The sequence below is a fragment of the Ceratosolen solmsi genome, unplaced genomic scaffold (assembly GCF_000503995.2).
Source record: "Ceratosolen solmsi marchali unplaced genomic scaffold, CerSol_1.0 scaffold43, whole genome shotgun sequence".
In the NCBI taxonomy this organism is placed as follows: Eukaryota; Metazoa; Arthropoda; class Insecta; order Hymenoptera; family Agaonidae; genus Ceratosolen; species Ceratosolen solmsi.
In genome coordinates this window covers 882,057-897,233 of record NW_011948431.1, presented here as the reverse complement: position 1 = coordinate 897,233, position 15,177 = coordinate 882,057, and the positions used below count along the sequence as shown (strand labels likewise).

The 15,177-nt window shown below is 31.4% G+C and overlaps 1 protein-coding gene across 9 annotated transcripts in view; it reads right to left on the bottom strand.

The window, feature by feature from the left end:
- LOC105364156 (protein turtle) overlaps nucleotides 1–15,177 on the bottom strand; it is an 81,133-nt gene that overhangs the window by 48,412 nt on the left and 17,544 nt on the right. For 7 of the 9 annotated variants that reach the window (XR_912941.1, XM_011502019.1, XM_011502020.1 and 4 more), the window contains exon 2: nucleotides 7,309–7,658. Coding sequence is in view for 8 of the 9 variants with exons in the window: in XM_011502019.1 (XP_011500321.1) it covers nucleotides 7,309–7,658 (350 nt within the window). In the remaining variant the exon portion in view is untranslated. The remainder of the gene's footprint in view (nucleotides 1–7,308; nucleotides 7,659–15,177) is intronic. The other 2 variants (XM_011502021.1, XM_011502027.1) reach the window with 1 other exon arrangement.

The window sequence follows — 15,177 nt, the reverse complement described above, 5'->3', positions numbered from 1 at the left end:
TGGTTCGATAAAGTTGTTGACAATGAAATCAAAGAATTTAAAGGAAATTGAAATGATGAGAATTCCAAACCTATAAGTATAAATTATGTTAGCGGGTAATTTATTTTCCATGCAAATTTCTTATATAGTTTTAAACTATTGTTACCGGTAAATTATAGAGAATTAGGAAAACTGGTGGTTTTGGTACGCTTGAAAATAGTTAAAGAGCGGGAAGCTGACGAGAAACGGAAGGTAGAGGAATTGAGAAAACGCCCATACTCTTGTAGTATATGGCTCAACTGTGTTTGTATATAGATAGAGTGAATGCACGTAAAATCATCGCGGATTTAACAAGAAAGAAGAGAGAGACAAATAAATAGATATTTAGAAGAAAAGGAAATAGAGAGAGAGAGAGAGAGAGAGAGAGAGAGAGAGAGAGACCGCGAAGAGAAGGAGTGGAAGTGCCGGAAAATTGAATTGCATCAGTGCGGGAAGAGAGACTCGAGCATGTTTGCACAGTCGACTTGCATTCTCCATTTGTTTCATCAAATTGCGTTATACGCACAAGAGAGTTTCCTCTTTATGAACATAGATAATCCATATCTCTCTCTCTCTCTCTCTCTCTCTCTCTCTCTCTCTCTGTCACTGTATTCTTAATAGAATTGAGATAGTGAAGGAAAATCATTTTTAAGAGACGGATAAGTTACGATAGCAGCCATTGGTATACCTTTTAACTGTTTTCTTTTGATTGACATAAAGCAAGCACTCGCTATTCAGATCCTTTGATTTCAAGGCTGTGATTCATACTGCTCTGCGCTTGCGTATTATATGCACTTTCATAGGTGCACGTTTGCCGTGTTTATTTAAGTAGAAAATTTGTGTTCGTGACAGGAAAGTAGGTAGATATGCGCGTATAGCTAGATTTGTTTTCAAATACTATTTCTATTAAGATATATTTGTTATCCAGTTTTTCATATTATGATAGTTTTTATACTTATTATATACAATTTTTATAGAAGCATTAGCTGGGAATATTTTTGGAATTTATAACTATAATTTGTTGGAAATTAAACGTACACTTGTAATTATATTAGAAACTACCGCTGTTCATACTTTAGATTGTCTGTAAGATTAATTTGTAAGTCAGCATATAATAATTTCTATATATATATATATATATATATATATAATTATTTTCTTATTATAGATTTTTATTGTTCATCAACTATAATCGTTCCAATTAACATAATCAGTTAATATTACTTGTAGAAAAATGTCAAGAATAAATGTAAAAGATATATCGTATATTCCTTTTAAATTGGTTTCATTAATGTACGAATACTAGACTTTTAATCTTACTAAGAAAACTGAAGATAAATTTCTTCATTCTATAACGATTGAATAGTTTTTTAAAACAATTTCGAACAGAAATTCGAAATTATTTCAACATAATTTGATATGTTTTAATATATTTTCAAATACAACGTATTTGCTCATTTTGAAGGATAAGAAAGTTACGTAATTTATCACTTTAATTAATGTTAAAAATATACGTATGAAGCACACGATATCCTATACTTTTACATCTCGTTTTAATACTTATAATAAAGGTTATTTGATTGTAGTTTATTTCGAAATAAATTCTTTGCATCGATTTAGACAATTCATTAATCTAGAATGCATTGTAAGCCATGAGAAGGGATTCCGTATTTTCTCGTACATGGATATAGAAGAGCAACTGAAAACATGGACTTACACCTTTTCCTGTGAACGAGCAAAATTATTTATGAATCAAATACGTTGTGCCATGACAAAACAATACAACGAGGCAGCGCAGTGATCCCAATTCATAACATAAATGTTCGCGGCAAACAATGGGTGCCCATATGCTTTGTGGGCTGTTTCGAATTAATTTACATTTTACTCCTGTCGTGAGAAAAAGAGATTTAAAGACAGTGAGTGAGAGAGAGAGAGAGAGAGAGAGAGAGAGAGATAGAGAAAGAGCGATAACGAGATGAAGGTGGACTGTGGGGAGACAGATTAAAGCTAAAAGAGAGAAAGCGATAGGCGCTTAAAGTGTCGGTGTAATCGCTATTAGAAACAGAAATATTACTACTGTTCCGCTCTTTTAGGCGGCAGCTTTGAATTATCTAGTATTTTTCACGTCTCTGCGCTTGCGCCAGATGGCCTGGCTAAGACAGCCACTACAAGACAGTAAACGTATATTTTGCCTTATAGAAATACCGTGCAATGGCAGTTTAATTTAAATCAGAGCTACTTGAGTAATGCATGCGCATCGCTAGATTTATGTGGATCTCGGATTTTACTGCAATCACTCGAATGTGTAAGTTCTATATGGGCGTGGAGTGATTTAAATTCTGAACTTTTAATATTACTCAATTTCTGGAAGAAGGAAGACATATTTTATCATCTAATATTATATCACGTTTTATCGATTGTTAATTAATTGTACAATATTGACAATTTTATCGATTAGGATGGATAGAATATAGCTATATTATAGTCTTTCAATGCCATCAGTCTGTTTAATCAACTCGTATAATATTATATGTCCTTTTCAAATTATTCGTGTCTTTAATAAAAAAAAAAAAAAAAAAAAAAAAAAACGATTAAGAATAAATATTATCCTATTTAATTTAAATGACAATTTAATATTAGTGAAGAAAATGTTCATCAATGCCGATATTATTCGTTCGCCTATATTCATTACTCGTATTCCCTTGAGTCTTCACGTATATGTACACATACAACCATACAATTACATTTATTCGCTAAACTAATACTTACTCAATCTAAAGCTAATACCAATATACTGAATTTTGTAATATATATATATATATTATTATTAGAATTAAAAAAAAATTTCATAATAAAATATAACGTATGTGTTTGTTCAGTAATTTTAAGGTTGCTTTTAAGTATGGGCTACGGCAGGATATTAAAAGGTGTTATCTGAACTGGCTTAGTCATAGGTTATAAAGTAGGATATTTAAGCGCTGTGCATGTAGTCGTGTTTACCATTTAAGGGCGCATATGTGAGTTTATTCATATTGGACTGAAAACTCAAAATCCGTTTATAAAGGTAAAAGAGCCTCGGCGAATATTCTCTTGGTTTATATTTTTAACTGCTATCATTGTTTTACGCGAATTTATATTTTGAACTTATAGCACTAATTTACATCTAAACACAATTGTGCGTAATTTTATTAAAAAAAAAAAAAAAAAAAAAAAAAAAAAAAAAAAAAAAAAAAAAATTTTGAGGTGGTAAGCTTTACTTAAAAATAAAAATTTTCTTAAGACTTATTGATGCTTATAATTTATTTCTTGGAAAACAAAAAATACAGATAATGAACGATAAATAAAGATTATAAATTTTTAGCAAGTAAGCAGTGCATATTATTGATTGAAGGAATTTGAAGAAGCGTTTTTATATTTAATATTTATTTAGTCTTTTAATAATAATTGATTTGCAAATTACAAAATACTTATGCCGAAGATTTTAGTATAAACAAAAATCTAAAGTAATACTAAACACTTAATTGTCAATATTTGTTAATTTTAGAATATCCATTCTATGAATCAAATAGCGAATCTAATAATAGTAGACCAATTAATAAAAAATATCAATATTCAATATAATATTATAATTATTTGTATATGGATTTTATCAAATATCAAATAAAAAATACTCGACAAATTTTGTCACAATCTTTTTGAAGAATCGTCTTTGGAAACTTATTCAGACGAAAATATTAAGCACAACAATGCGACGTAATTTGGCGAAAATTAGAGGATTAGTCAAAAGGAATTATTTTAATAGATAAGTTGTCAATTATATTTATTCTTGATAAATATAGAATTATATATAGAAAGAGAAGCACGATTTTGGAATTTGTGTTGTAAAAGTTGTGTAAAGTAATATATACTCGTATACTCGTATGATATATTTGTCTTTCGCCTTCATCTTAATTTTATTTCACCAATCCTTTTATATTTTATACCATGTGGCGAGAACGTAAATTAGAGCGAAGAAAAAGCAATAAAATATCTAGAGACTCCAATAAATATATATATATATATATATATATATATATATATATATATATATATATATATATATATATATATATGAGGGGAATAAAAGAAATAATAAATGGAGAAGTAAGGGTGGCGTTTAAAGGTATATTGTTAGAAATATTAACTTAAATATATTCATTAAACACAATTAACTAAAATAATTTTGACATTTAGCTTTTAAGCTCCGTATATAATGATATTGGATTTGTTGAAAAACTTTGAAAGCTCATGAATGTGACATCAATTGTGAATTGTTTCGTTTTCCTTGCACCGCCAAATTCAATACTACAATTGTTTAAGTAGACTAAAATGAGAGTGGCCCCGAGTTTCGTCACCGAATAATGATTTTCCGGTAATGTTTTACATGGCAATCTAAGTTGGTCGATAATGAGACGATCGCTGTAACGACGAACAGAAGCGATTAATTAATTACAGATCAACGGATGCACAAGTTTGCGGTGTCAATATTGAATTCATGGATAATGCATTTCATCGACCTCGTTGCCCGATAATTTATCGAACATGTGGAGAATAAGTTTTCTAATAGGTAGCAGAGATTTATTGCTATTGTCATTACACCAACTTTCCTATTGAAAAAAAAAAAAAAAAAAAAAAAAAAAATTGTTCATAGTATTATTAGTTGGCTAATAGTTGTTTCAACGTAGAGGTTTAATATACGATAGTACACAGTTATCATCGATATTATTTTATTAAATGTTGTATCTATAATTATGTAAGCTTGAAGATCTCGTGTATAAAAACATTCAAAGCACCAAAAATATAATGTAAAAATTTTTCTTTCACACTATAATTCAGCTGCTGAATATTTTTCACTATTTGTTTTTTATTTAATGCTTTCTCTCTTGTCGATTCCCAATGAAATATTAAGTTTAAATTAAAAAACACATTTTGATAAAGAACGTAATTTTAAGCAGACTGAACAAAATTTAAGTAATTATATAGGCGAGAGGAGTGCTTTATACTGAAACTTGGCATGCAAATTATGGAAAAGAAGATTGCAAAATAATACATAAAAAAAAGAAGTCTTAAGCGTAATAAATCTATTCTACGATATATTAATTCTACAACTAGAAAAATATAGCGAAATATATAGCTAGAAATGACTTAAGTTACCATTATATTTGAATAACGTTGAAAGTACAAGTTAATAGACAACGATTGACGCAATTTCATTAATTATTAGAACCATCAGTTTCGATTCATAAAGTAAAATCAACATTCGATACTTTATTCTTTCATTCACGGAGCTTGAAGAGAGATGAAAGGATGCTGTTAATATGATTGGATACATTTACTTACTGAATAGATTCTTTTATAAAATTCGCTAAATTATTCGAATACAAAAATAGTGTATTGCGTAATTAAAACATATTTGTTAGACGATGATGAAACGCGTAAGAAAGGTGCTTAATATGCATATAAAATTAGCAACGATGTTAACACCCAAAAGAGTGAATAAAGAACAAGTGTCGCATTATTGAACGTATACTCTGATCTCCAGATTCCGATAAGCAACGGATATACATTGTAAAAACTTTTTACTTCAACAATTCAAATAGAATGGCAATGTAATGCGGCATCGGCGTTACGTTACTTGTTCGAGAGCTCACCATTTTTGCTGCTCGCTGATACCAGACAAACTTCGCCAATATTTTATATTTTAATTACATGAAATATACCTTTTTATCAGAATTGTAGAGTTGTATAGCCTTTATACATAAAAGATATTATATCGAAGTTACTTGTATTTCAATAGACGAGGATTCCGGTATTTGTTTACAATTGCATTTGTTCGCATTGGGTCATTTATAAAACAAAACAAAAAAAACTATAATTTTATCGTTTAACTTTTATTATGTATTTTCAGAATATTCGTAAAGTCATGGATTTTTTTTTTTTTTTTTTTTTTTTTTAAAGAAACCTTACTGTTGAATTTATATAAAACAATTACGATGGAGAATATGATTGTTTGGAATAATAGATAGGAAGAAGCCAATGTAAATCATATTATTATTATTATATTCAAAATTCAATCGATCGTATATCTGATACATTATTTTAATGTTAAAATATATTTGTAAATTGTAAATAATTGTTTCTATGGAAATACGTAAAACATAAAGTAGCAGAATTTATAAAAAAAAAAAATTTCAAATTATTATATCCGCCATAGTTTTATTATTAGTTAAGTGAGTTCTACAAATAGACTGATACATTAAGAAAAATACGACTACTGAAATATATTTTATTACGCAAAGTACTGTTGCACTGATTGGAAAGCAGTTAAGTCAAAGCACTTGTTTACTGTGAATAATTAGTAAGCTATTTATGAAAAGTTCAATTGTCTGTATAAATTCAATAGTATGACGTCATTGTTGATTGGGAAATCATACTATCCGCAAGTATGAATTTATAAGTGATTTTATTTTTACAACGAGAAACAAGTGATATTTCTAAAATAACAGAATATTTTTACTTCGAAAAATCGTATTTCTAAAATTACATTCATTCCTCCGGAAACCCCATAAGATAAAGGATAATTAAATTAACATAAAACACATTATATTAGTCTGAGTTTCTAAATAAAAACTTTGATAGTAGTGTCCTAATGTATATTATTAAAAAAAAAAAAAAAAAAAAAAAAACATTAATCGTTAAACGGGACGTTATTTTGTTTAAGGGAAGATATTAGTTGTGAGAATTGTTAAGTATCAAAGGTCAACTACTTTATATAAGATTAATGATAGTTTAGGGCTAGAACTTACGATTAATGTATCTAGAAAGCCACCAATGATACCGAAAGACCAATTTATTAATGATAAGCGATAATGCCAACCATTTGTGCCCACTCAATAATCGAACAATCTACGCAAAATTCCTTTAATTACTGCAAAATGTCACTTCTGCATGCCAATAACGCGTATTAAAATCCATCACCACGTGTTCCCAAAACAGTCGTATAAGCAGGAATAGTTATGCACGCGGCAGATAGTCGAAGGAGAGTTTTATTTTTCTCCACTCGCAGCAGTGGCCCATCGAGTGCAATTACCACGTGCGATAAAGGAATGATGCCATTGGCAGTCGGATCGCAGAGGTTTCCGGAGGAAAAGCGCGCGCAGTAGTCGCGTTAATCCCAATGAGGGAGGGGCCTTCCCGAGCGTAAGAGTAGCAGTGAAAGCCGGCTGCTGGAGAGGAAGGCAAGATCCTTACCAAGAATCCTACGTCGATCGACTGGTCCTGCTCGGTATGCTTGCCGTGGTGGCGTGCGAGCTCTTTACGCAGGTACTCCGGTAGGAGTTGCGCGCCCGGCGAGTTGGCTGGCACCAGGAGCGCACCCTTGGCGAAGGGCGGCCACCCCCTCAGCTCGCGAACGGCGAGGAGGGAGGGGCCGCCACCCTGCTGGGCCGAAGCCCGATATCGTACCTCGTCGTTAATCTTCTTGCGCCAGGTGAGGACGTACGGCACCGGGTTGTGGTCTGGGAACTCCACATGGCAGTTGAACACCACGCTTTCGCCGAGGATGGCCGTTATGTGCACCGCGTCTTGATGGTTGCAAAGTCCTGTCAACAATATGGAACGCACAGAGCCGTTAGAGAAATACAGTATTTTAATTTTGTTTGGTTTACATATATTGGCATCTCGTGGGATAGATTTATAGTGCTTTCGTTTAAACAATGACCAAACTGAGCGTCACAACAGATTTTTAGTAAGAACAGTCATTACATTTCCCTAAGAAGTTTTGCTGTTTGTCAATACTGTACTTTTTAAGAAAGAAGTAAATATTATTGAAAAAGGATTCTTTAAATAACAATGAAACGATAGTTTACATTGAAATAGAAATATATGCTAAAAGTTGTACGACAAAATTGAAATCTCAAATCATTATTGCAATTTACACTTTCATATAACATGTTTCAAAAAAATTTTGCAGATAATAATCCGTCTTGAGAACAGAGCGATGCATGTGGTATCGTCGATTGTATTTTTTTCTTAAAAAAAAAAAAAAAAAAAAAAAAAAAAACAACTAAAATATTCAGACGCATATAATCAACCAAAGTTATTTTTATCTAAATTAATTCAAGGAAATATGATGTGAAATATGAATGCTGTGAAGAAATACGAGAGAACATTTCACCAAATTTGTGAACATTGTATAGCAGCGACAAGAAATATATGAAAACAAAACTACTTTAAAAGAAATACTATTACAAAAAGTAATGTTGAATTTCATAAACTTTTTAGTTAAATTTATACTATACTTAAGTTGGTATTTTTATTCCAACTTCAACACTATTATGAACATTTCTAAATTGCAAATATATTATTATAATTATTTTGTACATCATAAAAATTACGTTTATGATTGCCATTAATATTGTTTTATAATATGTGGGCAATTGTGCTTATTAGAATTAAAAGGAAAAAATAATAAACAATAAATTGATAATGAATATTATTAATATACTTTTTTAATTTAACAATATAACAGATTATTCGACGAATTAATTTGCTTTAATACAACAAATATAACTACATTTAGTTTATTAATTTTAACAATTCATAATTTTTAAGAAATTAATTTTTTTATGACGATAGATGGCAGTTATATTGGTAGATAAAAGAGTTAATAGTAGTTGGCTTATTTTTTAATAAAAATGATTATATATATTTTCTATTAGATTTCATTATACTCAATGTTATGATAATACTTATTGTAACATATGTGACGTAGCAGAAGAGTGCGATTCGCGATGCCATTTCGATGTAAGTATGATTTGAATGAAAATAGGCATAGGCATTTTGCAGAGCAGAGAGAGCATCTGCCGGAAAAATGAAAATTTTTCCCAATTTAAGTCGTGTAACGCCACCTCGCGTTTTTTTTGTTTTTTTTGTTTTCTTATTTTTAACCAAATCTATAATTTTCACATAGTGATCCGTAGATGTACCACCATGTATTTAAAAAAAAAAAAAAAAAAAAAAAAAAAAAAACTTGATGAAAATTTTGTATATAAAGATTATTATTTAATATTACACATTAATAAATATCACAGCATCAGCTTCATTATTCATACTATTGTAATGCTGTTATTTCGAAATAATGTTTCCCAAATACCAAACACGTATTTCACGAGAGGCTGTAATTAGTTCGATATTGTAAAATATAAATACATCTTTAATTAAATAAAACTTTTATATTGCATTTTTGTTTCGAGTTAAATAATTATACATAGAATTTCTATAATTAATTATGATTTCAATTCCTCGCGCAAATGAAATTCATTGTACAAAAATAATAGATATTAATCAAAACGCAAAATACATTAAGCACATTGAATTGGCAGGGTGTTTACATTAAATATTAAATGTTAGAAACAATTAGAGATTTATAAAGTACTTTAGTTACTTTTTATAATGATGAGAAAATTTTTCTAATCATGTATAGAATATCAGACAAATTTTGCCTATAAAGAATGGTAAATTATAGTGACAAAGGTTTTGACAAAAGGTAAGTTTTATTTTATTTTATTTTACAAACAAGAAATTTTCGAAGCCTATCGAAGATTTGTGAAAATCATCAAGAGCAGAGGGGATGAGCGTGCGCGTGCTGCGTGGCCAGTATATTTATTATTTTTTTCATGAAAATTATTAAGCAAACAATATTTATTACATGTAAATAATGTGATTATATTTTTAGAGATTTTAAGTAATTTAAGTGACCAACGAAGGTGCAGATTTTCCGGCTTCAAAACAATTTATGATCAGTTTATCTAGAAATATAAACGGAATAGGGAGCAGTGCCGTCAGTATGGATTATATTAAGAAAATGATGATATACTATGAACTACGTGATTTATTAATTTTATCTATTAAAATTAACTGATTAAATAGAGTGCTGTATAATTCTAATTTTATTCAGTAGTAGTAGTAGTAGTGGTAGTGGTAGTGGTAGTAGTAGTAGTAGTAGTAGTAGTAGTAGTAGTAGTAGTAGTAGTAGTAGTAGTAGTAGTAGTAGTAGTAGTAGTAGTAGTAGTAGTAGTAGTAGTAGTAGTAGTAGTAGTAGTAGTAGTAGTAGTAGTAGTAGTAGTAGTAGTAGTAGTAGTAGTAGTAGTAGTAGTAGTAGTAGTAGTAGTAGTAGTAGTAGTAGTAGTAGTAGTAGTAGTAGTAGTAGTAGTAGTAGTAGTAGTAGTAGTAGTAGTAGTAGTAGTAGTAGTAGTAGTAGTAGTAGTAGTAGTAGTAGTAGTAGTAGTAGTAGTAGTAGTAGTAGTAGTAGTAGTAGTAGTAGTAGTAGTAGTAGTAGTAGTAGTAGTAGTAGTAGTAGTAGTAGTAGTAGTAGTAGTAGTAGTAGTAGTAGTAGTAGTAGTAGTGGTAGTGGGTAGTGGTAGTGGTAGTGGTAGTGGTAGTGGTAGTGGTAGTGGTAGTGGTAGTGGTAGTGGTAGTGGTAGTGGTAGTGGTAGTGGTAGTGGTAGTGGTAGTGGTAGTGGTAGTGGTAGTGGTAGTGGTAGTGGTAGTGGTAGTGGTAGTGGTAGTGGTAGTGGTAGTGGTAGTAGGAATGGTAGTTGGAGCAGTAGTAATAATTAGTCAAGATATAATTTGTAAATTTTTCCCTCCGTACTTTATATGAGGCAATTCAAAGATAAATGTTAAAATATTGAAATATAATTTATTAAGTAAGATGTTTATATTGAAAAGGAAGTTTGGATTTCATTTTCGATGAATGTTTAGTTTGTATTGATGTTATTAGATAAAATGAGAGATAAGTAAAGGAAAAAGTGAAAAATAGATAAGATTGTAGTGAAATATTGACCAATGAGAGCATCGGCTAATGCATTTAATAATCTTTTTTTTTACGTTAATACACGTTTTTTAGTAATATCTTTGATAATAGGCAATAACGGTTTGTAAAGAAGTTTGAGGAGTATTCATTGCAGGTGGGAATGGTGAATTTGGAGGATGGTGGTGGTTGTGTAAAATCCTATACAATCTAGTCATAAATAACGCGTAAACATTTGAGATATTTTTTTTTTTTTTTTTTTGAACGCCATGAAAAGAGCAATCGTGCATGGAATCGGTACAGAGACGACGAATGGATGGGGGGCAGGGATTGATGTACCTAGATAAGGACGTCAGAGAGATGGAGTATAGGAAATATCAAAGGTAATCAATGCACGGTCCCCGAGGCAATAGCCCTTCACGGGTGTTGGATGTGTTACTGAACATTGGTGTAGCGTCTGGCCATCGAAGCTACTGGGAACTGAATTCTACTTTGATAAATCATTGAAAAGTCTGAAATGTTTGACCAATTTTTATTATCAATATTATTGGAGGATCGATAGTTGTTGAAAAGGTAACTTTTAATCTAACGGTCGAGGGTTTTCAATTTATTGGTGCTGGGGCCGGGAGTCCGGCCAACAACGTCGCGATAAATATTTAATATCGGATTTATGACAATAATTTATTATAATATAAAAGTCCGTATTAGAGCACCTTTGCAAATAATGATATTCCTTATGAACTCTAATGATCAAATACGAGCGTAGGTACACATCTCAATAATAGAAAAAATCCCAATTTTAGCAGCACGAAACCAAAGTAAACATTAATTAAAGTCGCTGATAAGGCGGAAGCTCCAGACAGAGTCGCATAAAAAATTCAGTCCCTCGGTTCTCGCAGGGTGCCGTGTGGAGTGTGGAGTGTGCAGGTCGAGGCATATTCACCGCTGCCGCCATTGTTAGCCCCACTGTGTGCCGCGCAATATTGTATCATTAGTTTACGGCCCCAGACCCTACTTTGCGTATATCGGCCGTTGCGCGGGGTGGTTTGTGGGGGGCGGTGTAGGGATGGAGTGCCATTCGGTGGTTTCGGACTCGGAGGAAATCTCGACTGCGAGCGCTTACGTCGCTTCGAAATTAAATGCCGAATGGAACGGTCCGCGTATGGAAAATAAGGTCTTTCAGTTAAATGTATAGAGAGCTCGAGGAAATGCGGATAAGACTGGCAGGATACGATGTGTAATCGAATTATTCTTTTTCTCATTATTTATGAAATATCGCGTTTCATCGCCATGTCCCACCCACTTGAGTGTCATTGCCAACGTAATTTGCTTCATTTAGGAATTTAGGAAACGAGGCTTTTCCTTCGGAGATGAGATGAGAAGAAAATTTACCAAATAAAGTTTTGACATTTGTCGTGAAAGGTAGAATCGCATTACCTCTCTGACGTTTGCTTAGAACACGTTTAATCAATATATTTTTGCGGTTGGTAACATAAAGCGAGCATTAGTCAATATTAAATTCCATAAAATAAATGTGCAAGTGCGTATGCGTGTGCGCGTGCGTGCGTCTGTATTATCGGTAGGACGGTAGGACAGAATCCATGCACATAGTTTGGTTAAAATTTATTTTTTAAGTGCTCAATTATATGCACATCGTAAATATAAATATTGTAAATAAAAATAAATATTTCGTCATATATACTGTAATGATAGAATATATATAATAATAAATAATCGTGTAAACTTCATTCAAAAAAAAAAAAAAAAAAAAAAAAAAAAAAAAAAAAAAAAGATTTTTAATAAACATAATATGTGTACTCGAGTTAAAAATATTTGTGAAATAAGGTTAAAAAATTTTTGCAAAAAATGTTTTGTATTATATATTTGTGTTTAATATAAATAAATTCTTGTATAAATAAACTACTTGTTTTAATTATAATTATAGAAAATCTAATATCAATTATTTAATCGCTATACATTGTTATATTATTAGGTTATGCGGATGTTAGAAGGAAGCTGCAAACTAAACTTTTACAACGACATTAAACAGAAATTTATAATAATTGTAGGTCTATGCCATTGTTAATTGTACACAGTGCCTTTGAAGTCTCAGGTAAATTAATCAATTATAGTTATTCGTAAAATGATTAATTCTTATATCAAACACGAAATTAGATGACATTCTAAAGTTCAAGATATTCGTAGAAATAATGGAATTATTTTATTCGATGTTTGATGAATTCGACAAAATTTTTTTGAATCTATCTGAGAGATCTAAACGTGTTCTCAACTTCTGAATTTAGTAAATATTATTATTTATTTCAATGCTCGTTTCTTATAAATGTAGAGGCCCGTGTTGCCACATAATATCCTCGTAGCCGCTTGTGGTGCTCGTACATCCGTCTCTTTCCCGATACAAAGAAAAATGCTGCAAGCTCGCGTGGTGACAACATTCCGTACATCTTCTTGTGATACATCCAGTAGTAAGTAAATGACGGGGGTTGCAGCGAAAAAGGGAAAATGCAGTTCAGTCTGATGTATTTACGATCGGTAGTACGGAAGTACCAGTAGCGTCAGGCAACTGGAATAGTGCACTTTACTTTGGCACGGTTCCCCTGGATCGCTTATGTAGCGAACATGATGTGTGCCAATATGGCAACGATTACAAGAAGAAGAAGAAGAAGAAGAAGAAGAAGAAGAAGAAGAAGGAGATGATGTCGTCGGAAAGGAAGAGGTAGAAAAAGAGGTCTTAAGAAATTACGGGCGTCGTACCTAGAGCTTATCGAACCCCATGGCTCCTCAGCTAATTATTTAGAGCTTGTAAATGTTTATAGATTTAATTTGATTAAATTTCACGTCGATCTCATCGTTCCATATTGTTTATACATTATATTTCTATTCTTTTCTCTGTAATTTCCCATTTTTCAAACCTAATAATTTGCATGATATAATTGATACTCTCTGTAATTTACACATTCATTTTGTATATAAAAGTTTCATAATATTCTATTAATAAACCTATGCTATATTGAATATTATCATAATCTATTTATCATTTCAATATTTTTTAATGAAAAATGTATGCTTATTATGCAAATTTTTCGTTTATATGCAACGACTTACACTTGCTTAGATAGAGACTTAAAATGTTCTAATATTAAGCAAGATAAATCTTATATAACCTACAGTTAGTTACATTAGTGTCTGGATTATACATATACATATATAGATTTTAATTCGACAAGTCATTCGAATACTTTAAAAGTATTAACTTTGCGACTTAATTTTTATTAGTTCCAACTTCTTACTTATCGCTTACAATGTAATTACAATTGCTCGTCATTAATGATACTAGTCCAATCATTCGCGATTATGTTATCACAATCAAATTACAGGTACAATACAAAGATAAATTACCAAATGTATATATATATATATCAAATTAATCAATTATTATTTCGAACAATAATATAATAATTGAATTATTTATTAGTTTTGTTTTTTTTTTTTTAATTCATTTTGGACTATTTCGATCAAAAAGTTAATAGATGGAATGAACAATGAAGATGCGGGGGCGGTGGGAGACAGATTTTTTTTTTTTTTTGTTAACGAAATTTGAGCGTCGAATGACAATTGATAAAACTGTCTTTGGAATTGTAACCGACGCTGGCGAGTATTCGAATATTCAAGAATAAAATCTCGCTACTTTACAATACTACTGACATCTCTACTTAAAGTAGCCATTAGCTTAACGGCAGACGTGAAGCTTAACCGGCGATTCTCGTAATTTCGTTAAGAAACGACAATTAGTTGCTCAGGCTGGTCTAAGACCAACGTCTAAGCTACGCATTACAATCGTTGACACTAGATGCATCCGTTTCCACTCAAGCTTAGAGTCGATAAAGTATTGTCTAGCTAAGCCTTTATCCCGATGGATGGCTGCGCCTCGTAAAAGACTATTTGGGAGTCCTGGTGAGCTTATGGCGTCTCGTTAGTGTGGCCTTCTAAAACGACATCTAACATATCTGGGCGTTGAATTTTGTAGGAAGACCAGGCTGGATGATATTTCATCCACAATAACTTTGGTCTTTCGCATTTATAGGGGGAGCACTGTAGGCTAAAATGTGCTCTTAAGGACATAGTGAGCAGCAACGTGTGCGTTAGTATTATTATTATTATTATTATTATTATTATTATTATTATTATTATTAACCTCCTTAATGTGGAAAAACAGCATGTTACGAAGCTCGCCTAGGGAATGCATGAATTTTTAATTATTATAAGGGCGGGGGGGGGGGGGGGGGGCA